General features: G+C 40.8%; 1 protein-coding gene across 2 annotated transcripts in view; it reads left to right on the top strand.

The window, feature by feature from the left end:
• Nucleotides 1–26,274, top strand: part of STK39 (serine/threonine kinase 39) — a 166,284-nt gene that overhangs the window by 50,669 nt on the left and 89,341 nt on the right. For both annotated transcript variants that reach the window (XM_044978288.1, XM_044978289.1), the window contains exons 6-10: nucleotides 4,512–4,621; nucleotides 4,712–4,813; nucleotides 8,324–8,457; nucleotides 12,113–12,161; nucleotides 12,266–12,331. In XM_044978288.1, coding sequence (XP_044834223.1) covers nucleotides 4,512–4,621; nucleotides 4,712–4,813; nucleotides 8,324–8,457; nucleotides 12,113–12,161; nucleotides 12,266–12,331 — 461 coding nt within the window. The remainder of the gene's footprint in view (nucleotides 1–4,511; nucleotides 4,622–4,711; nucleotides 4,814–8,323; nucleotides 8,458–12,112; nucleotides 12,162–12,265; nucleotides 12,332–26,274) is intronic.

The following is a 26,274-nucleotide window of genomic DNA, read 5'->3' as shown; positions in this document are numbered from 1 at the left end:
GCTCTGTATTTTCAGTTTGTACGTATTTTTTTTCTTTTAAAGTTATAAAAGGACACAATCAAAAATTGCTTTTCATTGAACACTTTTTATGCCTCCCTTTGTTAACAGTTACACCTCTGAGTACTATAATTAAAGGATTAGTTCCTGACCACAGTATTGGTGGCTTTGCATAATAAAATTCAGTTCAAAATGAGAAATATACAAAGACAAAATGGTTTATTGTTAAATGTTGTAAAGAATAATATTTGAAAGTGCAATTGCCCTTCAATAGTCTCGCTTTTTGCAAAGTGCTAACAAATATTGACATTCATTTGTGTGTGACAAATAAGAAACAGAATCTATATGGACTTAATAGTGTGTTTAATTATTTAAGTAGGCTCAGTCCACTAGAATCTTCAAAGAAATTGAAGTGCGGAAAGAGATGTCTAGCCACAGACCCTGGGGTAGCGGAACAGAGGTGGCTAGGGGGAATATAGCAAACCTTTTGTTGTGTGGTTTGGAATTTAAAAAAAGCCCCAAACTTTTTTTTTTCCTCTTTCACTTCTCCTTTGTAGTGAATAGAAAGTTTTTCATCCTAGTTTTAACTAAATGGTTTTAAAATCATTACTGGCCCACAGTCCTATAGCCTATTAAATACCAATAAGATTGTAACATCTAGTGCCTTGTGCAAGAGATAATTGGTACTTCATCAATGTTTCAGCCTTCTAGGCTTGACTTGCCTAGAGAATATAAAAAAGCCATGAACTAAGTGAAGGAACAGAAAACCAAGTCGAGATAAGGAGCACACAGTAATGAACAATCCTCTCTTGTTATCACAATTGGAGACTGAGGGGGAACTGAAAGAAGGTATGGGCTATTTGGTAAAGTTTTTACTTTAGTCAGTAAAAGTGACAGTTCTGTTGTTCTCTTAGAGCATGCAGCTTTAGTAATCTAGGGAGAAGGTTTTTCATTTCCATTTCATACGTAGCTGTGGGTGCAAAACCTTTACATTTCACCAGGCAGCCCCTTCACTGTTCATCGATGTGGCTGTGAATGACCACAGAACAGGTCGTGTTTAACCAGACCTTTTTCAGATGCTTTTGAGGCTGCCTCTTTTCAAAAATTTCAAAACAAAGGTACTTTTAGGCCCTATTCAATATTAATCTTAGTTCTAAGCCTGGGAAAGTAGCTGGGTCATGCAGAGTGTTGTGAAGGTTTCCATCTTTATTAAAAAGAAAAGGGTTAAAACTTGCCACCTAACTTTGATTTTAGAGAAGACTTCAGCCAAAACAGCATAGTTTAGAGCTCTGAGTACAATAGACACCATGACCCCTACATTCACCAGCATTTTACTACAGAGTAACCTCCTCTCAATTCAGGGAAATATTGGGATATTGGATACCACAGTGTAGTAAAAGTTGGCAAGTACAGATTTAGTACAGATGACTCCCTCCCATCATCTACTATATAATAGAAATGTCTAACAAATCTTTTTTATTTGCAAGAAAGAATATAAAGTAGGTTTGCCTCTTGCTTTCTAACCTTAATCAGAAGGTTATGTTCTTCTAAAAGAACATAGTACACAAAAAACCTGTCTTTCTTACCAATCCATCTCAGTCCTGACCTCTGTCACTCCTGCTATCCTAGTCCTGAGGCTCTCATGACTTAAGGCTGGCAAATTGTGCCATATGGGCAACTGTTTATGAAGCATTAGATTGAGATGGCTGAACTATTTTCCTGTGTGACACAGATCACGTTCAATCTATTTCCTTTTTTCCAGAATAAACATTTCAAAAGCTCCCAAGTATGTCTCTCTCTCCAAAGTGACTTGGGCACATGAGCTTAATGCCTGTTGACTTTCTCCCTGCACTGTACTCAGTGAGACTTGGGGTCATCCATGCATATGCTGCTTTTGAAAATTGACTCCTCCTAAGTCACTTAAATACTTTGGAAAACCTTGTCACTAATGTATTAACTCACTGTATGTGTGAGGCTGTCCCAGTCCCACCATTCTTTCCACTTGCAAGGCTCTTAAGAAGCTTCATAAACATCAATAGTTAACTTCTCTTCCTTGGCAACTGCTTGTACATTGCTACTGTCTCTTACCACGAATGTGTAACAGTTTGCTATCTAACTTCTTCAGTTTTGCCCACTTCCCTTTTCCCATTTGGTTAAGCGGCCTAACAATATAGGAAAATGTCAACGCTAAAGGCACATTATTGGGTTAGGACATGGAAAGTTAAACCTCTCTGAACCTTTGAGTAAACAAACGGTATGTTTTGAAGGCTCTATTACTGAGATACAAAGCTACTCAGTGAAGGAACGCTTTTTGTTATGACTTCTGGTCTTCTAGTTTCTCATCTATATATGACTTGTCAAACACTGCAGTCTCCTGCTAGTTTAATATACATTTGAAAGTCATTGATATCTGTGAAGTCATAAAATACACTTATCTATTTGGCAGTATTTGGGTGATTATTATGAAGCTTTTGATTCTGGGTATTTTGTCTCTTGCCTTTGCCATTTGTAGAACATTGCAAAATATAAAATATGTATTAATAACGAGGCAGTAAATACAAATAGATGCATATAAATAAAATAAATTTTTTAAAATAGGTGGTACACAGACTTGAAGATAAAAACAAATGTGGCCTGAAAAACAAAACGAAAACTCTCTCTCATCTGGATAACTCACTTCATGAAAAGTTAACGAATAAACCTAGAACTGAAATATAGATAACATCGTTCTTCATATTTCAGTACTCAGTGCGGAATTGCCTGGTTAGACAGAAGGACTGTGTTCAGAAGACATTACCTATTACAGAATATTGACAAGTCCCAAAGCAGCAACTCCTAACCTACAATGTTTTATATAAAACAAAAGTGCTTCATGCAGCAGGCCCAGATTCTCAAGGATCTTCCTTTAATCCTTACCAAACAAGTTGCAGGTCAGGTCCCTGAAAACATATTTAGATGGCAAACTTAAATGCATTGTTTTTTCTGTGTGTGGAGATATAGGAGGGAACCAAAAAAGACAATCTACTTGTAATCTACTTACTGGCGGGACACTTGATAATAGCTTTGTGGAGAGTAATGACAAAGTATCAATGATCAAACTCTAATTCCATTTTAAACCAAAGGTAAAATCCTAAATGCTGATCCCATCAAGGTTAGTGGGGAAATGAATGTGAGTGGGTCCAGGTTTGGTTCTGTAATGTCTCAAAGACCTACTTTAGTTATGCTGTTGTGAAAGCACAAAAATGCACAGCCACGTGCTGAGAAGACTGGGCTCAAGTGTGAGTAAACTCTTAAATTAAGGAGTGCATTCAAGTCCTATGAATCAATTTTAAAAAAGTAATTGTTAGGACAAGTTAAGAATTGCATGCTTAAAAAGGGGAATGCATAAGAAGCTGTGGTGTTAGCAGCAAGAAGCCCTTTAATGTTCTCTGTTCAAAAATGGTGTCTAACTGCAGGGTATATTAAGATACAGAACTCTGCAGTCCAGCATGAGAGCATCAAATGTTGTACTGATTTCACAAACTGTACGGATAATATAAAAATCCCAAATACTTGTAGGGAAAAAGACTGAACAATACAGCAGAAACAATCATGTTTATGTTCTGTTGCTGGTTTCTGACCAAGAATATAGCTTTTTATTGCCCATGTTGCCTTACTTCATTCATGATTTTAATTGTGTTCTTTGCTGTGGTCTCCAGAGGTCTTTGCAGATGAGTTTTCCCCCCCCCTTTTTTTTAAACTTTATTAACAATGAACAAGACCAGGAAGAAATGATAAATCAACAAGCCCAGAAAAAGTAAGGAACCTTAGAAGTAGGGTACAATGATCCAAAAAATACAAAATTGAAAACTTGGTGGCTCAATTCCCTTTGAAGGCAAATGGAATGTAATCTAATACTCTTCATATATGCCAAAATTACTGGGCCAGTTGGAAATACTGCAGTCTTTTAAGATAAGAACAGCCATACTGGGTTAGACCAATGGCCCATCTAGCCCAGTATCCTGTCTTCTGATAGTGGACAGTGCCAGATGCTTCAGAGGGAATGAACAGAACGGGCAATTTTGAATGATCTCAAAATGTTGTCCACTCCCATCTATTGGCAGTTTGGAGGTTTAGGAACACCCAGAGCATGTGTCCCTCACCATCTTGGCTAAACTGCCATTGATGGACTTATCCAGTTCTTTTTTTGAACTCGGTTATACTTCTGGCCTTCACAACATCCCATGGCAATAAATTCCCCATGTTGACGGTGTGTTGTGTGTTTGTTTTTTAACCTGATGTCTATTAACAGAAGAATGTGAACTGAGGAAGATAAGGCGGCTGTTCTGTGTGTCTAACATTTTTGTGTAGTTTTGCCAGCTGTGAAAAGATAACTCTTCAGCTAAATTTAGTTATACAAAAGATTTTATAATTGGACTCCTATTTGAAAATATACATTTTTTTTTCTGTTTAATTTTGGTATGGGGGGGGAAGGGTGAAATTTTAATTTAATTTTTTTAAAATATGTGTTCCAGATTTTGGTGTTAGTGCCTTCTTAGCGACAGGAGGTGATGTTACCCGTAACAAAGTAAGAAAAACCTTTGTTGGTACCCCATGTTGGATGGCACCTGAAGTCATGGAACAGGTATCTTTATGACTAATTAAATGCACTTGTATCTTATGACTTTACATTTTAAAACACCACACTAAAACTTCTTTTTTTGCCCTGCAATAGGTGAGAGGTTATGATTTCAAGGCCGATATGTGGAGTTTTGGAATAACTGCCATTGAATTAGCAACAGGAGCTGCACCTTACCACAAATATCCTCCTATGAAAGTAATTACCCTTGGAAATTATGTATAATTTAGTGTTGCATAAGTAACATTCAGGTCTTTACATTAAAAGAGAAATGCTAGAAATTTCCTCAATCACTTGGGATTGCTCTACTTTTAGCTTATTAATAAACAGTCTTGTGTAGATTAAATGGGAGAGACAAGATTGTCCAGACCATAGAACTGGAAGATGGGATCTCTGTATTGTTCCTTGCCCTGGTTCTGTGTGATTATGAGCAAGTTGTCATGTGCAGTTATCTGGAAAGTGGCTATGTCGTCGTAGAGCTCCATGTGGTAGTGCCTCTCTGACTTTAGATCAGATTTTGTTCAGATCACAAGTAATATATTTTTCTCTACAACTTCCAGCCCTTTGGGCACACCTGGTATGTAATGGTCAAATTCTGCATTTTTTGGCTTGCACATTCTCACCAGTAACAAAGATTCTCCAACCAGAAGTTAGCTAACCGTTCTGTTGAGGTGTGACCAGAAGAGGATTCACATTGCTTTTACCATAGCAGTAAAAAGTAGTTTTATCTTGGAAGCATGTTGATGCTAAAGTAATTGGTGTGTTCAGAGTCACTGCCTCAAGTGTGCATCTGATGGAAGTAGAAGGGTGCCATTTTTAGTCACTTTTCTGATCATACTTTGTCAATTGTAAAATTAGGAAGATGGGGGGGGGGGAGAGGGGCTTTGTAAGGTTCAGGGCATGTAAAGCACTCTGAAGTCATCAAATGAATGACGGTATGGAATTGCAAATTCATTATTCTCAAAAATGGCAGAAAGCTGCAATAACTGACATTTTTGGCAAATGTAAGATTTTATGTGCTGACCTTAGAGTTCACTAAAAAATAATCTTAAATTGAGGGCTGCTCTGACACACATTCTCCACTACCTTTCATTCATAGAATCATAAGACTGGAAGGGACCTCGAGAGGTCATTTAGTCCAGTCCTCTGCACTCGTGGCAGGACTAAGTATTATCTAGACCATCCCTGACAGGTGTTTGTTTAATCTTCTCTTAGAAATTTCCAATAATGGAGGTTCCACAACCTCCCTGGGCAATTTATTCCAGTCCTTAACCACCCTGACAGGAAGTTTTTCTTAGTGTCCAACCTAAATCACCCTTGCTGCAATTTAAGCCCATTGCTTCTTGTCCTACTCTCAGAGGTTGATGATGATTTTTTCTCCCTCCTCCTTAGAACAACCTTTTATGTACTTGAAAACTGTTATCATGTCCTCTCTCAGTCGTCTCTTCTCCGGACTAAACAAACCCAATTTTTTCAATCTTACCTCACTGGTCATGTTTTCTAGACCATTAATAATTTTTGTTGCTCTTCTCTGGACTTTCACCAATTTGTCCACATCTTTCCTGAAATGTGGCACCGAGAACTGGACACAATACTCCAGTTGAGGCCCAATCAGCACAGAGTAGACTGGAAGAATTACTTCTTGTGTCTTGCTTACAACACTCCTTGTAATACTTCCCAGGATGATGTTTTCTTTTATTGCAACAGTGTTATACTGTTAACTCATATTTAGCTTGCGATCCACTATGACCCTCAGATCCCTTTCTGCAGTACTCCTTCCTGGGCAGTCATTTCCCATTTTGTTTCCCTTTTCCCATTTTATTAAATAGCATCACCATCCCTGAGCTTTACGTCAAAAGATTAAGAAGTCTTGAAGGTAGCTTGATCTTTGCTTTTCTGGGAAACGTTCTAGGGTGAATTTTAGGGAACATTTTAAAAAGGAACATTTCTCAGATGAAAACTGAGGTAGTTACTGCTGTTTCATATTCTCCTTTAAAATTGCTAAATTACTTTTTAAATTCTTAAATGTTAATGTTCTGAACTTAGAGAAACTTTATAATTTCATTTCATTTGTTTTTAATATGCTTAAATTACAGCAACTGCTGAACATAGCAGTATTCCTACACAACCCTCTCAGATTGAAACATTTCTATCCAAAGTGTTACAAGAGTTAGAGTACCATGGCATTTCAAAAGAGGAATGTGGTGGTTTTTCCCCCAGTTTCCCCCCCTCGCTTTTTTTGAACTCTGTAAACACTAGTTGATTGCTTGTAGCAACTTCACTGTTATGACTCTTCTCTCATTTTACCAGAATTAAACTGACTAATCCTGATGTGAAGGCCTAGCAGAAACCTTTTTCAGTATTTTACAGTACTGCTGTGGATTTTGGTTCTTGTTTTTTTCCCCCTTGTCTCCTTGGTGAATAGTAAATTGTCTTTTATTCTCTTGTCAAGTATACTTGTCATTGGTCTAAGAGGGTTGTGTGAGAATGCTTACATGTGGCTGTAGATGTTAGTACAGATTTATGTATTTATGAGGCTCATGTTAAGAGTTTGATTTTTTTTAACTAAACAACTTTCATTTTAGTGAAACTGTCTCATTCAAGTACTGATACAACATAAAAGTCCATTACAGTATATGAAGAACGCATTAGCTGAGCCTGACCTTTGTTACCCTTTGTATTAAATTTCTGTTCAAGTAGTCCATGTTTTGATGTTTATAATGCACTTCTCTCTGATAACAAACTTTTTCTATTCACTTGTTTCTGCTAATTCCAGGTAGCTTTCTTGGTTTAATGTTTTGTTAGCTCACCTCTTTTTCCCCCACTCATCTCTCTGCCTGTTACTTGATCAAGGTCTTCATTATCCTTTCCTGGAGTTAAAACAAGCTGATCCAAGTTGCATGGCCTCATCCTTCAAAAATAAATTGCTTCCTTTTTTCCCTCACCCCCTTTTCCATCCCATGCTTTTCCTGTGTGCATAGCTACCAACAACAACAAACTTCCTATGTAAGTATTTTAGCACCGGTCACTTGCAGAATAATATAGAAATAATTCTCTCTGCCTTCCGTAAACTTTTACAAGGTGTCCAGATGCAATTTATCTGGGAGAAAGGCCATCCTAGGGATACTTCCAGACCTTTGTCTTCACAAATTGATGGCTTTAGCTATATGCTATCTATATGTCCTCCACGGTCAGATGTGTGGCATTGTGAGTGATGTGTCACAGGCTTGGTTACAGGTAGGGGGAGAACTGGTTTCAGTATTGCCTGTCAGCCTTTACAAAACACTGTGGAAAAAACCTATGCCATCCCAGACTTGCCACTCAACTTTTTTTTCATTCTTTTTAGAATGGCTTTCCTGTTTCTTTTGGAATCTTATGATAGACTGGAGCCATGTGGTCTTCAGGACTGTTAAATTATTTCTGAAGACCACCAACTCAAAACTAAGAAGTGGGTTTCATAGTATGTCTGTCTGAACATCACACAGTATCAGAAATAGATGGAGCAAAGTGAAGGTCTGATAGGTGAATGAACCCCATAAATGTGAGAGTAATGTGTAATTTATTACCCTGGTAAGCACTCTGTGATACCTCAAGGTGTTTTAAACATGAATGTTCTATGTTTTGTGGAATATTTGTATCCTAGTTCATCTATTATGATGTTGTAATTTCATTGAGACACACTTATGTCACTTTTTGGTTTTACTATAGGTGTTAATGCTGACATTACAAAATGACCCTCCCACTTTAGAGACGGGTGTAGAGGACAAAGAAATGATGAAAAAGTATGGCAAATCCTTTAGAAAACTGATTTCACTATGTCTTCAAAAAGACCCTTCCAAAAGGTATGGCTTTTTTGTTGTGTAAAATGGAATTAGTCCAAAATTCAGTGAAGACTACTTTACTTAACTTGAAATATCCTTGATACGGATTTTTTCTTAAATATTGATTTGGAAAATCCTTGACTTTCCTAAATATTAGGTCTTTGGTTTGGGGAGAAGGAGTTGGCTGTTAAGCAACTTGTTGAAACTTGATAATTAACTTGGTGTACTAGTATCCAAATATTCTAATTCTGTTGCACAGAACACTTCTTGAACATTTTGAAAAACCATGGTCCCTACCCTGAAGAGCTTATAGTCTCTAATTTGAAACAAAACCAAAAAAAACCTTCTTGCAAGCCCATGTTAAAGATTATGACCATGCTGATCAAGCTGAGCTTTTACTGTCTGAACATACTGACTGCTTGAGCCTAAACCAGAAAATGCTGTTGGCCTTCTTTTTTTCCTGAGATGAGCTTATTTCTAATTCTACATTGTCATTTGTGCTGTGTGACAATACTATCTCGAGAGGGTTAAGGTGTTTTTTATGTTGGGGATAAATAGTGTAAACAACTGAATGGCTCTGAGCTAACTTGAAAATTAGATATTCCCTCTTTCTTCTGTTTTATTCTGAATCATACATTTCTGCTCTATTTTTGTGACTGAAATACTCCAGATAATTACACTTTGTTCCAAAACTGTTGGTAAAGTCCCACAATGATGTCTCCCATTATCCTTTTGATAATTATTTCTATGTAAACCCATTTTGTATGTTTCTCTTGCTTGGACTCCGTGGGAGGCACATTCTGTAATTAACATGTTTTCGTAGTGTATTTAATAAATCACTTATCTGTTTTAGAAGTTACAGTGCTAGTGGTACAAAACAATTCTCCTTGTCTGAGTCACCTGACTCACTGCTCTCTTTTATCTTATTTTCATGATGTAATTTGAGTTTTTAGTGGTGTTACAATAGTGTAAAATTAGAGTAATATGGTTGTGAGTCAGACTTAGCCTGCTGTAAATCAGGGTAAATATGGTCAGAATAATAAGGCTTAGGAACTGAGAGCAGAGATAATAGATAGATCAAGAATAGTTAAGAAATAATAAGTGCAAAAAAGAGACCCTTTTTAATTTCCCAGAACCCCTCAGAATTCGTCCTCTTGGCTCAGGGGATCATTTGTGTAGTATCTTGAGATTCCCCAGACCTTTATAGTCTGTCTCATTAACTTTAAGTCCCCAGAGTCTGGTTATGCTTTAAGCATAGTCCTACAACTTGCAGACTGCTTAAATACATGTTAGTGTTTTCTTTAGATTAAAACATGTTCTGGGAAAAAACAACTTTTATTATGGTTACAAATTATTGTAGAAATGGCCAAATCTTTTTGGGGCAGGATTAAACTGGTGCATAAATATGATTGTCCCTAGCAAGTTAGCAATTGCAGTAGTTTTCCCTGTCTCTCTGTATGTGGTAGAATCTGCTGCACACACTTGATTCCTCGCAGTGCAGTTCCCAGGGTTAGTTGTAGGTTGTTGTGTGTGGTTTTTTTTGTTTGGGGGGGGGTTGTTTGTTTCAGCACAAATTAAAAAACAAATATTTCATGTCTTTCGGTTGAAAGTGTGTAACCATCCGGGTATTAACATTTCTGGTGACTTTCTGCTTTTTTTAGTGTAAACTACAGTGCTAGTGCCCACGCCTGGCTTCCTGCTGTTAGATCTCACTACAATGGATCTTTCAGTTTTTTCTTTTAAAGCTTCCATTAGTTTGCCCATTTTGAAAAGGAAGCTTCTAGGTATGTCACCTAGTCACATATCCAAGTGCTGTGGATATTCTGGATGTGAAAAATGGTCTATAAAACTTTGTTGTCTATCTCTAAATTGGATAATATTTTCCTTGATGGCAGGAGCTCACTCGCGCGCTCTTTCTCTCTTCCTCCCCTCCCCCCAACCCCACCATGTGTGGAGCATGTGAACTGGGCTTACTTAAATAATATCTTTCTTCCTGGTCTCTTCTTCCCTTTCTCTCCAAAACCTTATACCACATCAAATAAGAGTGGCAAATTAACAAGCTAAGCAAGCTTTTAATCAACATAGAATTTGCAACTTTGTTTGGACACTCCATCTACATTGGGTTATAATCACATCTTTTCTTAAACCTGTGTAACTTCTGTGTGGAGACAAGCCCTTGTGACCTTCTTGTTCTCATAGACAAATGCAGTGAGGCATTAATTGGTCTTTGTTTTGGTTTCCGTTCAGTCCTCTTTATCCTCTGCAGTAGGGATGATAGAACTTTATTTTTCTGTTGAAAGTCCACTCTTCCATTGAAAATTAAACATTAATTTGTGAAAAAGTGTCTGTATTTTGTGCAAAGTTAGAATTTTTCTTTCCTTCCCTCCATTGGAAAAAACTGAATGCCCAAAGACCAAAATACTCTGATTCAGATATGCCACCACGGTGCTCATGGGATTTGTGGTTTGGTTCCCTCATATCCCCAGTCCCTTCTATGGGCCATGCTTCCCAGCTAGAATACATCTCCTATAATGCACCCTGGCCAGGGATTCCCATGATGTACCACCTCCCCTCACCAAGAAGGGGACAGTGGTGCATCATGGGAAACTGAGCCCAGTCTATAATGAAGAAAAGGAACATCAGGTACTTGAAATACAACTCCCCTGGGGCACCACAGCAGCATTTTCAAATCAGTGTTTGTAGGTTGTTATGGTTTTTTTGGGGGGGGGGTGTTTGTTTCAGCACAAATTAAAAAACAAATATTTCATGTCTTTCGGTTGAAATTTTCTGTGGAGGGTGGGGAACCCAATTTCTGATCAGCTCTGCTTGACAGTCAGACAAATATATTCATAGGTCCTCTGCTGTACCTCTAGGCAAAAGTGGGCGAATGTTGCTCCTCCTCATTCAGAAATATAGCATATCATTAGGGTAAACATAACCTTGCAACCAGATTGTTATTGACTTCAACTGCTGCAAACTTCAAAAGTATAAATTCAGGGGGGTCTGGGAGGAAGAGCGCCAAACAGATAACACGTCTTCGTATCACTGAAACAAATGGCAATTGGCACTTACCTCACTATTGGGAAAATTTTAAATGATCCTTTCATCTGTATAAGCTGATTGTTGTTGAGCAGGGGTAGTCAATAGGTGGACCATGGGCCAAATCTGGGCCACCAGACACTTTTGAACGGACTCCAAAAAATTTTTATTTATTATCGCTGTTGTTTTTTATTATTTTCTCTGGAGTCTGGACCTTGACAAGAAATTTGGACCTTGACAAAAAATAATTGACTACTCCTGTGTCTGGAGTATTGTTTAGACACATGGGCAGGGTCATCTAGGGAAGCATGCATTGTCTTTTTAATGGGTAAATGGAGGTTGTAGGTCTTGGCTTTTTAATTCACAAACACTAAATTCATTTTAAAGGGAAAAAAATGGCCAATCAAGGACAAGATATTGATTATATCCAGTGCTTTCACCATCTAGGAACCTCATCTCACAATGTGTATAGTGAATGAATATGTATATCATTGTGGATTTTAAAATTAATTTTGCAGCTGACATTGCTGTTCATTCAGCAGTAATTCAAAAGTATCATGTCATTTCATGGATGTCCTGTACAGTATTCATTAGGAGGGATCTTTGTTTCTGCTCTAATTTATTATTGATCTTTCAGGCCCACAGCAGCGGAACTTTTAAAATGCAAATTCTTCCAGAAAGCCAAGGTAAAATACTTAACCCTACATGTAAATCTGCTCTGTCTTGCAATCTATGTGAATCTCCTGTTTTCCTTATATTGGGTTTAACTGTCTAAATGTTGGTTTTTCAGAATAGAGAATACCTGATAGAAAAGCTTCTGACTAGAACACCTGATATAGCACAAAGAGCAAAAAAGGTAAGGTTCTTCACACTTTTTTCTCTAGCCAATAGGCTATTGTCCAGAGACCAGTATGGGGGAGAAACTCAGTATGTTGATTTTTTTTAACTGTCAGAGTGTAGCAATTCTCTTGCTAACCCCCTCGCAGATGGTGACTGTTTAAAATGACTGGCTTTTGAGGTTGAGCTTTCTCCAAAAAGTCTTAGGTCATTTTGACTTCCTTCCTTATTGTGCCTTGCCAAGATGGGGGGTGGGGGGGGGAGAGAGAGAGAGATTTATTCTTTACATTTTTAGTTAGAAAGCTATAAAAGCAGGAAATTTCTTAGTAGTTAGGAGGTACAGAAAATGGTGAGCATATAGAGCCACAGAGGAAATGAAGTAATAAATTCAGGACATAAAATACAGTGTTAAGAGCTCAACAAACAATATTTACGAAGGATTACCTGGTTAGTATGCATTTCCATATAATTATTATAAGCCACAAAGACTTCAGTAAAAGTTGTTCGGTTCGGTTAGGAAGAAGCTGGCAGCAGGGCACTTCCAGAGAGGAATACTTGTTCTCTTCTCTGGCCCAACAGACTGAGCCCTTGTTGAGCCATGTGCTGCAAGGCTTCGCTCTTCTCTTGGGCTTTCTGAGAGGTTGGCTTGACTGAGATTTCAAAGGGCTAAGGTGGGAACTTTCTTCAGGAGTCTTGTGGCTATTGACCCAATGTAATTTGCAAGAACGAGGGTTTTTTAAAAATAGAACTATATTGTAGAAGCCTCTAGAGTTCAGAAAAGATATTTTTCAATGAACTCAAAAATATATACTTGAAGCTACTCGCTCTTGATTTTTTTGTTCCCCAATAAATAAAGGGCAGTGCTGGGACATAGAGGTCTTCTCGGGTCTAACTTTTTAAAACCAGACCCAAACCTGACTACACTGCAGTCATTCCTGAGCCTGAGAGCATAGAATTGTTTCTAGACCTGACCCAACTCTGACAATTGTAGGGCATTAATTGTGCTCAGGGAGCTTTGGGCACAGCACTGGGGTTACTGCCTGCAGGCTCAGGTGAGGTGTTCCATGCCCAGAGGATCAGTGGGATTTTTGCCCCCATGGAGGTTGGGGCCTGCAGGAAGTGATGATGAGTTCAGCCCTGCTCACTGGAAAAGCTGCCTTGTCTGCAGGTACCAGCAGGCCAGCAGTGGTTTGCTCAGACACCCCATCTCCGCGATCAGGCCAAGCAGCTGGAGCATCTGCTACCTAGCAGTGCAGGCCGAGGACTCGGACTGCTGTGTGCAGGCCCAGGGTTTTTTTCCCCTTTTTGTTCCTTCTTGTGAGGTGGGGAGAAGGGCACTCGCCCCTGAGCAGGCTCAACCTGCCAGCAGCATTGTGACACTTCCACTCACCTGGGCAACAGCAGCACCACTGCAGCCACCGCTCTCCTTAGAATCCGTCCTTGTCCTGCTTCCGGGAGTTTGAATCCTGTGGCTCCACCAAAGTCATTCCTGCTTGGGGTATGGTACTATCAGAGGGGGGACAATAGGGTCCTGGTCAGATGGGCTGGGGAGCGAAGAGGATGTTGAGAGGAGGGGGAAGGTATAGGAGAAAAGGGGAGGAGAACAGAGGATCATGGGGCTGGGGGAATTGTGGAGAGAGTGGGCCTGAGGAAAGCAGTGTAGGGCCTGGGGAAAGGGGTGGGAGTGGGGAGGTGAAGGGCTGGAAGGCGGCACAGGGGAGGGAAAGGAAACCTGATGAGAGCTTTAGGAAGTTGGAACCATGTGTGTGTACACACTCAAAAAAATGACCTGACCCAAGCCTGAGAGTGTCGGATAGTTTTCATACCTGACCCAACACATATAGTCAGTTCCCATTGGGTTACAGGATTCTACTGGAAATCAGTGACAGGCAATAGGGATCTGTGGCACGGTGGGGGGTGGTAATATTCTAGAGGAGGAGGAGGAGAAGCAGTTCTGGAAATAGTGTTTGGGTAGAAGTGTTAGAGATAGAAAGAAGAAGCAGAAGGGCCCAGAGGTGGATTGAGTAAATGGACTCCTTTATTGCAGTAGTTGTTCCCCTCGACCCAATTGTCGAGTGCCACATCACACTCTTTTATCTAAGTTAATATATAAATGCCTACATTTACTACAACCCCCCAAAACCTTTATTTGATAATATGAATGCCCATATAATGAATTTTAATAGCTATATACTGAATGTAATTATACCGGCCCCTGTTTACTGTTTACCGCATTAAGCCTATTATATAGACTTTTTTACCTTGAAGATACATTTCTCTGCAGTAATTGTAGCCACAAGTTCCCTTAATCAGCAGTTCACAGGGGAGGGAGGAAGGGGCCATGACCCCAAGCTCGTTTATGTAGCTGGGAGAAGAAGCGGGGGGAAATAACACTTCTTCACACAAAGGGTATCCTTCAGACAACCATATTCCTCATTCAGCGCAATGCTTATCTATCCTTATCAAGCAGAAGGGAAGGGAAAAGGATGGCAACTTTATCTATCAAGCGAAGAAATAGTGCTTGCCTGTGCCTCACTCTCTATTACCATGATAGCGGTTACCCCAGTCGTTACTTAACCCTTACGTATCCTAGCAGGCAGGAGGAATGGAAGACTTGGAAGGGGGCACAGTGAGCACCACATCTCTTTGCCCGTGTGGTGACAGCAACATGTGTTGGAAGGAGTTTGTGTAATTTGACTTTAAAAGGGAAAAAATAGGATTTTTCACTTTTATACCACAGTGGGAATCACCATAATCTTCTATCTTCGAAGACCGGTTTCTAAACCTTTATAGCATGGACCACATTTTAAATAGTTTGTCTCCTGACCATGCAGACCAGCCTCCTTTCTCATTCATAATCCCATAATATCTGAGTCAGCTGCAGCAAATTCTCATTATGAGATAAAGTTACATTTAATACTTTCCTAAAGTAACTTTTCATTTGGAAATGAGAAGCCAGCACAATGCTATCTTTCCGTGGACCACCATCAAGTACTCCTGAGACCACAATTTGGGCACCTCTGCTCTCAGATTCAGGATAAAACCCAGCACTTCCCCCACCCCCTGAGGATTGCGAAGAAAAAGGACAGTCTTGAGAGAGCTGTAAATGCCATCGTGTACTAAAAATACCAATAGAGTAAACATCTGCCAACTGCAGTATAAACTGAAAACTGTTAAGTTTTCAGCTAGTGAAGACATTAAATGATTTAAAAGTTTTTAAAAGCCTCAATAATTAATATTCATTGGAAATTTAAGCTTTAATTCACTTACAATTTTCAGTTGGCTGCTATTTTAAAATGCTATAAAATATAAATCTATTTCAATATTGAATTGATAAAATATTTTATAAATAGAACTTGAGCAATTAAACTTATGCAACATGTGAAATGTCAGTCAGAAATCACTTTTCAAAGAACCCATTTGTTGGGAAGGTGGGGAAGGCAATTGGGGTCATCAGTACTTTAAAATATATTTTAATATGGCATTTGGCGTTAAGAGCCTGTAATTGACACCCATGCCAATCCTGCTAGTACAGGTATAGTAATGTCATTTCTGTTGCATCTAAGAGTATGTCTACACTACAGGATTACTCCAATTTTACAGAATTTGCATTTTGGCAACAGATTATATAAAGTAGAGTGCATGTGGCCACACTAAGCACGTTAATTTGGTGGTGTGCGTCCATAGTACCGAGGCTAGACTTGAGTGTTGCACTGTGGGTAGCTATCCCATAGTTCCCACAGTCTCTGCCGCCCACTGGAATTCTGGGTTGAGATCTCAATGCATGATGGGGCAAAAAACATTCTCACGGGTGGTTCTGGGTACATGTTGTCAGGCCCCACTCTCCCTTCCTCCGTGAAAGCAATGGTAGACAACCATTTTGCGCCTTTTTTCCTGGGTTACCTGTGCAGACGCCATACCACGGCAAGCATGGAGCCCGCACAGCTGACCATCACTGTAAGTCTCCTGGGTGCTGGGAGACATGGGACTGCATTGCCACACAGCAGCAGCTCATTGCCTTTTTTCAGCAGATGGTGCATTAGGACTGAAAGCTATCGTCATCATACAGAGATGGGAGTGACTCAGCCAGGTCACTTCCCATTTTCTGCCGAGCGCCCAGGAGATGTTGAGGGCTAGCAGTCATAATGCGGCATCTTCTGGCGAGTAGCCAGGAGATGATGCTGGCTTGCAATCTTAATGCAGCATCTTCTGCTAAGCACCCTGGAGATGACGATGGCTAGCAGTCATACTGCACCGTCTGCTGCCAGCCTAAGATGTAAAAGAAGATGGAGTGGATCAAAACAAGAAATAGACCAGATCTGTTTTGTATTCATTTTCTCCCCCCTCCCTCCGTGAAATCAACAGCTTGCTAAACCCAGGCTTTTGAGTTCAATCCTTGAGGGGGCCATTCTGTGTGACAGTTGTTTGTGTTTCTCCTTGATGCAAAGCCTCTGCCTTGGTGGAATTCAATTCCCTGTAAGCCATGTCGTCAGTCATCCCTCCCTCCATCAGAGCAACGGCAGACAATCGTTTCGCGCCTTTTTTCAGTGCAGACGCCATACCACGGCCAGCATGGAGCCTGCTCAGCTCAACACAGCAGTCAAGAACATTGTAAACACCTTGCGCATTATTATGCAGTTTTTGCTGAACCAGAACCTGCAAAACCAGGCGAGGAGGAGGCGATGGCAGCACGGCGACGAGAGTGATGAGGACATGGACACAGAATTCTCTCAAACCGCAGGCCCTGGTGCTTTGGAGATCATGGTGTTAATGGGGCAGGTTCATGCCGCGGAACGCTGATTCTGGGCCCGGGAAACAAGCACAGACTGGTGGGACCGCATAGTGTTGCAAGTGTGGAACGATTCCCAGTGGCTGCAAAACTTTTGCATGCGTAAGGGCACTTTCATGGAACTTTGTGACTTGCTTCCCCCTGCCCTGAAGCGCCAGAATACCAAGATGAGAGCAGCCCTCACAGTTGAGAAGCGAGTGGCGATAGCCCTGTGGAAGCTTGCAACGCCAGAGAGCTACCGGTCAGTCAGGAATCAATTGGAGTGGGTAAATCTACTGTAGGGGCTGCTGTGATGCAAGTAGCCAAAGCAATCACTGAGCTGCTGCTACAAAAGATTACTTGCTACTAGCATGGCGTGGTAAAGTGTCCTACCATGGAGGACGGAATAAGGCTGCCCTGCCCAGAAACCTCCTGCAAAGGCTTTTGGAGTACCTCCAGGAGAGCTTCATGGAGATGTCCCTGGAGGATTTCCGCTCCATCCCCAGACATGTTAACAGACTTTTCCAGTAGCTCTACTGGCCACAAATGCATCCCAAGTCCTCAGAGCAAATTAATCATTAAAAAATGGTTGCTTTTAAACCATGTTTTATATTTACAAAGGTACACTCACCAGAGGTCCCTTCTCTGGCTTCATGGATACTGCCTTGGGAGGGTTGGGAGGCTATTTCAGTCAGGCTGAGGAAAAGATCCTGGCTGTTGGGGAGAACGATGTGCTGCGTGCTCTCCACAAGCTCGTCGTCGTCGTCCTCCTCATCTTCCTCGTCCGCAAAATCCTCAGGCATGGCCGAGAGTACCCATTCCTCGGAATCCACGGTCAGGGGTGGGGTAGTGGGGGCAGCCCCCCTCGCCCCTAGAATTGCATTCAGCTCAGTGTAGAAGTGGCATGTCTGTGGCTCTGCCCCGGAGCGTCCGTTTGCTTCTTTGGTTTTCTGGTAGGCTTGTCTGAGCTCCTTAACTTTCATGCAGCACTGTAGTGAGTCCCTATTGTGGCCTCTCTCCATCATGCCCTTTGAGATTTTTTTTCAAATGTTTTGGCATTTCGTCTTTTGGAATGTAGTTCTGTTAGCACAGAATCATCTCCCCATACAGCCAGGGGCAGCTCTAGCCATTTCGCCGCCCCAAGCACGGCAGCACGCCGTGGGGGCCGGTCGCCGGTCCTGCGGCTCCGGTGGACCTCCCGCAGATGTGCCTGCGGGAGGTCCACCAGAGCCACCCTCCTGGCGACCGGCAGAGCGCCCCCCACGGCGTGCTGCCCCAAGCATGCGCTTGGCGTGCCGGGGCCTGGAACCGCCTCTGCATACAGCAATCAGATCCAGTACCTCCCGTATGGTCCATGCTGGAGCTCTTTTTCAATTCTTGGACTGCATGGTTACCTGCGCTGATCAGTTCCCCATGCTGGGCAAACAAGAAATGAAATTCAAAAGTTCATGGGGCTTTTCTTATTTACCTGGCCAGTGCATCCGAGTTCAGATTGCTGTGCAGAGCGGTCACAATGGTGCACTGTGGGATAGCTCCCGGAGGCCAATACCGTCGAATTGCGTCCACACTAACCCTAATTCAAACCGGCAATGTCGATTTCAGCGCTGCTCCCCTCATTGGGGAGGAGTACAGAAATCAATTTTAAGAGCTCTTTATGTCGAAGTAAATGGCTTCATTGTGTGGACGGATGCAGGGCTAATTCGATTTTAATGCCAGTAAATTTGACCTAAACTCTTAGTGTAGACCAGGCCTAAGATATATGTGTGATTAGTTTGCCTCACTGCCCAAAACTCCAGCCTTATTCCACTTAACCTTTTTCTCTTTACCTAATGTCCTCTTTTTTTATTGCGCTGCTGCTGTGCTGCGTCAGCGCTATTTATGCCTATTCCTTTATTTTAAACCTGGTTCTCATCAGTTTGGTATAGTCCTAAAGATACCATATTTAAACAGCAGCTTAAATGATTGGGGAAAATGTGTGAGGCTGTAACAAGTGTAACATTACAAAATTGGGATTTTCAATAGATATCTACTCCCCAATCATATGCCTCCTTTTTTTTTGTTAATTTACTAATTCTAGATTACGTGTTTTCTACAGAGTTAACTTTGCATTTTGAAATCATCTCCTCCCTCCTGAGACTTTCAGCCATAGTAATGGTAGCCAGACACTTTCTGCATTTGATCGTGTGAGAGGAGTGTGACTTATCTTCCACCCTTTCCCCCCCCCCCCAAACTTAGTTTAATATATATTAGTACTGATTTTCTTGGCAGTAGCATAATACTAGGAAACTTCTTGTTGGCATTCCAACTCAATGTAAATACATTTATAACAATACTGTGTATCTTGAAGTCCTGTTGCATTTTGTAATGTAGAACACAAATGTATTGTTAGAGGTCACAGTGGAAAATAAAGCGACATCTAAAGAGCCAGGGATTGGTGAACACAGGAATCTTTAGGCATTGGCCCTCTTCCTGAGGGTAGGAAACATTTTCAAATAGTAACTGGAGGAAGGGTGAATGCTAAGGTCAGATTTTGGATGGTCATCTATTCCTCCCAGCCCAGCCATCTCCCTTTCTCCACGGGCCCCAAGAGTTTATCTTTTCAGATTTTACAGTGGTGAAGAAGTCAGTAGGATAGGGAGTTGATCAGCCTTGCCCTGTTCAGAGCAGGCCTACCAAGTGCTCAGAGAAACAAGATGGAGAGTGGAACCATCCATTCTGAAACATAAGAGCTGAGTAGGGGGTTGGATGAGGCTACAGCTACCAGACTACTTTTCCTTTTTTAAAATCCTGGGGACTGCTGCGTCAGGAGGCTTGAGGGCTGGGGAAGACCGTTTAAGTGGAGAAATAGGCACAATAAGGAAATTCTTGTCTTAAGCAAGAATGTGGTTTCTATTATGACTTTAGTTAAAGATTATTTGGTCTAATTTTTTGTCCTTTCCATGGGTTATTATTTTAAGATAGGTTCCACCTTATTTTTTTTTCAGGCTTATTAGTATTGTACCTGAAACTTGCATTTCCCATATATATAACTGCGTCCAGTTTATGAGCAGAAGTACGCTGTAGAACTTGGGACCTCATCCTGATCACACTGGAGTGAAGTCAATATCAGTACTTCAATGAGGATAGGATTTTATCCTCAGTTTAAATAAAATACAACTCCAAGGAAAGAGTCTTGATTCCTTTGTGGCTAGACTGACTGTATTATGCTAAAAGGGGAAAAAAATACATTATAAGGTGCTATCAAATGTAATACTGAAAGCAAACTTTATTACTAAACAAATTCTTTTAAAAGAAAAAAAAATCCATGCAACCAGAATATTAGCTTCTGATTGTGTCTGAATTAACAAGTGGATTGAAATTGAATGAGATCACTGCAACACAAGTTCAAAGTTGATAAACTTTGTCCTGACCTGGCAATTTTAGGAAGAGGATTGCTGTAAGCCATGCTGACCTTGGGACATGTATGAAATAAACTCCTGTCATAAGATATGTGGAAACCAAAACAGTGAGGTGTTTTGTTTTGTTTTTTCCCCAATATGGCACTTACACTGTCAATGGAAGCCTTGGAACACTTGTGGGCGTTGAGCCTGAATCCTCTCCAATCCTGAACTTGCAGAATCAAACCAATCTTATAAACAAACCCTAGAATTTTGAAACTACCCACCACCAATGTTGGTGCCGGAGATGGTCCACTTAAAGTTCAAGTGACTTTATATCCTACAGCAATTAAGTGGCAACCATTGTTTACTGTTCATCAATATTTAAAAGCACCTACATGTTTATCTTTGTCATAAGAACCTATAGGTGATGTTTTTCAAACTTAACTTCAGTGAAACAGTGAGTGTCTCTTGAGTGCCAGCGTTGAGCTGATGGTTTTGTTTAGATGTTTCTAGCAGTAGCTCTGACTCCAGGGTTATTTGAGTCTTTCTGATTGAAACAAAGAACTGATGGGCATGTAAACTGACACAAACATGTACTTTAATCCTTAACTATTGCTGATTTCATTATTTTTCTTCAATTTTAACATGAATCTTATGATAGTTGAAGACGACTTTTACAACCCCAGTTCCTGAAATTAAACAATTGCTGGAGAATAAGTGTGTGTGGTGTGGTGTGGTTTTTTTGTTTTTTTTTTAAGTTTCTAGCCCTTGTAGTTGCAGAGAAGGCCATAATCCTAAACTGTGTGCACTCTAAAGGCTCAAGCCTGACCAGGCAAATAAGACCCCACTTATTTTTAAATCTTGCATTATTTTTAAACCAATCTCATGCTACCATTGGGCCTGACTCATTACTTTAGAATGCTTAGCATTGGCTGTATTTTGGGTTAATCTGTTAAAATCATGACAATGAACATGTGTTCTAATATCAGAAATGCATTGTGTAGTCTGATGGCACAAAGTGTTAAATTAATTTTGTGGTGCTGGAAAGTTCTGGAATGAGAATTGTTGAAACAAGCCTTTTCTTTTCAGAAGGGGTTGATTCTAGGCAGTGGTAGTGCAAGCTTCTTGTTATCTGTCTTAGTTCAGAGAGGGCTCCTAGCCTAAGGGGAGAGCTAATTTTCCATGACTATTCAGTCCCTGGCCTCCTGCCTGTGAAAGGTGCCAGTTGTGGTGGGGTTTCTATATGTGGATACTTTCCTGCTAAAGAACTGGATTGAAACCACCAACTCCTCTTGTGTAGGCCACCAAACACCAGTGTGAGGTGTTGACTGTCACTAGCTGTGCTGGATTTGAGCCCATTAGTCCTTTCTGGAGTCATACAGCCCTCAATCCCTTCAATCTAGAAGAGGCCAAACTGAACAGACATTGCTCAGAATGCACATACACAGTTGACATGGAGGGTTATCTCTTTGTAAGTTGTCTCCAACTACTGTTTTCCTAATATGCTGTGAAACATGGTGGAGGAGTAGGTCTTTGTGCCTGCTTAACTTGGTATGGGGATGGTCAAAGAACCCCCATTCATTCCAAAAAGTAATCTGTGCGAACATTTGGAAATGAAGAGGTTGGGAAGCATGAGAAGTGGTCTGTGTGGTGGTTTTTTGTTTTTGTTAAACTGGCAAGAGGCTTGGGCAATGTAGATTAGCTCCAGAAGGGATTGCAGTTGAATTTGCAGGATGAATCAGAAGCAGCGTTGCCTGTACTCACTATTTTATTGCAAGTCTCAGAGTGTATGTATGTATATAATAATTGAAAGCTCCAGCTTCTGGAGTTAAGTAATAATGAGAGCAGAGATTTTTACATAAAAACAAATGAAATAGGTTTCTAATGCTCACGGTTGTAGAGAAGCTTGGAAAGGTTACCCAAGTACACCTTAAAGGCTCAGAAACCAAAAGAAGGCAAAAAAACTCCATTTTTATTTAAAAACAAACAAAACTTGACTTCTTGAGACTGACTGGTGCAGCTGGAGATGCTGTAGGAGCTACTGGGGACTGCTTCTCATGTGGGAAGTGGAACTGGGCATTATGGGAATAAAATAGCCAGAGGTAGAATTTATGGGAGAATGGATATAACTGAAAAATATTCCTGGCTCAAGAACTGAAAAACCTAGTATGGGGCTGAACATTTGGGGGTTGATGGGAACAAGCCCTTAAAGTAGGTGCTTCTAGAAGAGCAGAAGACGAATTGGGACACGCTGGAATAATGGGTATGTAAATATTGGGTGAAAGCTCTGTTTGAGGCTTGGGAAGAAAACAGTTGCTGGGCTAGGTGTATTCAAAATGTACATGCGCAGATGCATATAGAATATGAAGTCCAATCAAAAAAGCAAATAAACAGCTCTGAGGTTTAAAAGGTTTGGATTTCTAACCATATAGTTTAGTAATCGCGTCCAGCAGAGGGCAGCAGTATATTTGTATTACATTGATTTAAGTGCAAAGTAAGAATGAAGTGTATTCTGCTTTCTACATTGACATGGCAATAATTATAGTTACAGAAAATATTAAGTTAGAAAAAGCTTTGGTTCTGGGGTGTTAAACACTATTGCACTCATCAGAATACAGGTTTCTTTTTGATAGTTAATTCAAACGCATTCAGTACGCAAACTGTTTGAGTCTCCATGTTTATTTTCAGGTACTGTGAAAATGTCAGATTTCAAAATTGTACTAGAGCTTTCATTTTGAATAGGCTTATAAAAATAAAAAAGGTATTTGAAGAATGAACTTTGACAAACCTTATCAAATTCATGTAGAGATGCTGAACTCAAATTTGAGAACTCTTGTCAAGTACGCAAGAGGGAGTAGAGACCTTTCATTTTGCTATTTTAATAGCAAAGGGAGGAATTCAAGTGTGACCCCCTAATGCAGCATTCTCTAACCTTTTGAGTTTTAGTGTAACTTTTTATGTTAGTGGAAGTTATAGTTAAGATTGCATTCTACTATCATCCTAGCCCTTATTTTTTAGGGTCTGATCCTAAGTGACACGTGACTGGGCATAGTGCTTGTGGTCAGTTGTAGTACTTACTGTAGTAAGCACTTTATCTTGTAGAGCCCTATTGAAGTCAATGGGGGTTGTATCATTAACTTAATTGGTGCCAGGATTATACTTGTATTCTGCTAGGATCAGGGCCTTAGAAAGCAATTGTTCAGAAGTGGAAAGCATTCAACTTCAATCATTATATATTGTCTGAGAAAGTGGTTGGTTGGTCACTTAGGCATACTCTGAAGGGTAACACATGGTGAAGGGAATCCAAAAAATTTTAACATTTCCAATTACTTCTCAAATAAAAATCTTTGATAGTGATTCGCCTTCACTCTGATTATCCATATGAGTGGCTAGGAAATGGATCTCTAAAGCTACTACGTCTAGGTCTGTACATCTTCGGCTGAATTATCTGTTTCAGCAATTAGATAACCCTTTAATTTGGTTTCTTTCCACTCCTGCCTTTAACTGCTGGGCTGTAGTACTTTACTTTGAGCTGCGGAAAAACAAATGAATGACTCTGGTCTCATGTCTGAATTAGCCATTAGGGGGTGCCATATGAATAGCTTGTTTGGGATTCCTGTGTTCAGGCTGTGTCTTTATTTTATTTTTTTTTTCTTTCCAGAGAAGCATTCAATCTCCACTACCCTAAGGACTTAAACTTCCAATTCCTCTTCTATACAGCTGCACATTTGTGCCTAAAAGATTAAATATTTCAATGAAACACTATGAATTGGAGAGATGTGGATGACTTACTGTTTTTAAAAATCACAATAATGGAATTTTATGTAGTTGAACTAACAATTGGAGAAATATTTATTTGAAAAAATAAAATCAGTACTGAATTACTATTGGTGCACACTTCAAATAACATGACAGTAACAGAAAACAAGATCAGATTTTTGGATCCCTAAGCTTGTTTAGGTTGAGTATAAACACATCTGGCTTAATTCTGCTTTCCAAAACAAAGCATGCATTACAAATATTGTGGGAAACATTTCGTTCTTGTTACATGCAAGCTATGCAAGGTGGCGTAACATGGAGCCTCAAGTCTGAACTTGGATTGCTCAAAGAAGCATTATTTTTGTGAGAAGACGAGTTGGGGACAGAGTAGGAGGGTGGATTGAGGAAAGACCTTAGAAAGGAAAAGGCGGGAAAGCTGGACAGCCATTTGTAGAGAAAACAAAGGGGACCAATGGCAATCTCTTGTTGGTACTAATATTACCTACAAAGGTTCCTTAGTCTTACCATTAATATCGTGATTCAACGTTTCCTTGTTTACTAGGGGGAAACACTAACCTCTTCTGCGGTACTTTAATGTTTGTAAAGCTATTGGCTGTGAAGTGCTTTGTTGTGGTGCAGATGAGCAGAAAGGCGCATGGTTGCAACAGGTAAATTCTTCATTAGTAGTAATCTGGTGATCACTACTTCTGCGAGTAGTGAAACCAGCGATGCAAACTTTTTAAAAACAGTGTCCTTGCAGCACACTAGATGTGAGTGCTTCGTTAGTGTTCACCCCAAAGGGGGACACTCTGGGCTGTCTACCTGTTGATAATGGGAGAGTGCCACTCAGCAGAGTGTGCCACTGACTATGACTCAGTGTTTGTTTCTGCTTGTAGCTAACTTTGTTCAACGCCCAGGGGTGAAAGTAACTCTGAAGACTCACTGGTATGGGGGCCGGGGCCGGCTCTGGCCCCCGGAAGGGGCGGGGCCTCAGGCAGAAGGGGTGGGGCTGGGGGGCTCAGCTTCCCTCAGCCAGCCCTTCCACACTGCCTGGCCCATGCTGCCCGGGGCTCCAGTGGCAATTCAAAGGGCTCCAGCCGCTGGAGCTTTAATGTTGCTACCCCTTTTGCCCCCCCTCACCCTCCCCGGTCAGCAGGGCTACCGATGGGGGTGCACAGCAACATTAAAGCACTGCTGCAGCAAAGGACCCTCCTTAAAGCGCTTTAACTTCCCTGCCCCTTCTGCCTCCCTTGTCGGCCGCCCTGCCAGTAGGGTCCGTACCGGCAGGGCCGCGGACAGAGAAGGGGCAGTGATGTTAAAGCACTGCCGCAGACAGACCGGTACCAGCTTCGGACCGGTATGCCATACCGGCCCGTACTGGCTCACTTTCACCCTGTCGACGCCATTTCAGAATTCTCAGGCCTTCCCTATTTAGTGAGGTTTACAGTACTGACTCTAAGTGCCCTGTAGCACAGCACAGCAAGTAGTTAGAATTCTTAAATTTGAAGGTAGGGCTTAGGACATTAAACATTGGGTCGCTTCAGTTACTTGCGAAAGCTCCCTCATTTGGAAGCCTCCTCTACTATGAAAGGAGACGTGTGAATCTCTTGGAAGCTTGAAGTCTTGCAAATCATTTATGGAGACTGATGAAAGAAGTTTGTTCATGAAGTTACAACCAGTTAAACTGGGTTTTTTTTTGTTTTCCTAGGGCAAGGTGAACAGTGATTGATTGATTGATTTATTTAAGCTCTCTGTTCCTCCTAAAGATAACCCGCCCTCCTCCGCCAATATGTTCATCTATGCCAGTCTGTCATATGTCTGTCTTCAGAAAAATAAAAACCTAACTACCCCCACATGTCCTGTTCTTAGGGCAGGTCTACATTACAAAACAACGCCCATGGGTGTGAAAAATCCACACATTTGAGCAACGTAGTTATACCCACCTACGCGCATTTTAAGTGTAGACCTGTCCTTATTCTCTTTGTTTTCCTGGGTATTTTTTCTCCCCTTACAGACCCTACCTACTCTCTTGCTCCACTTTGTTATTACAGTGTC

This window comes from Mauremys mutica, chromosome 10 (assembly GCF_020497125.1).
Source record: "Mauremys mutica isolate MM-2020 ecotype Southern chromosome 10, ASM2049712v1, whole genome shotgun sequence".
Classification (NCBI taxonomy): domain Eukaryota; kingdom Metazoa; phylum Chordata; order Testudines; family Geoemydidae; genus Mauremys; species Mauremys mutica.
Note: the sequence above shows the minus strand (reverse complement) of the source record. Positions and strands in the feature narration are given on the sequence as shown.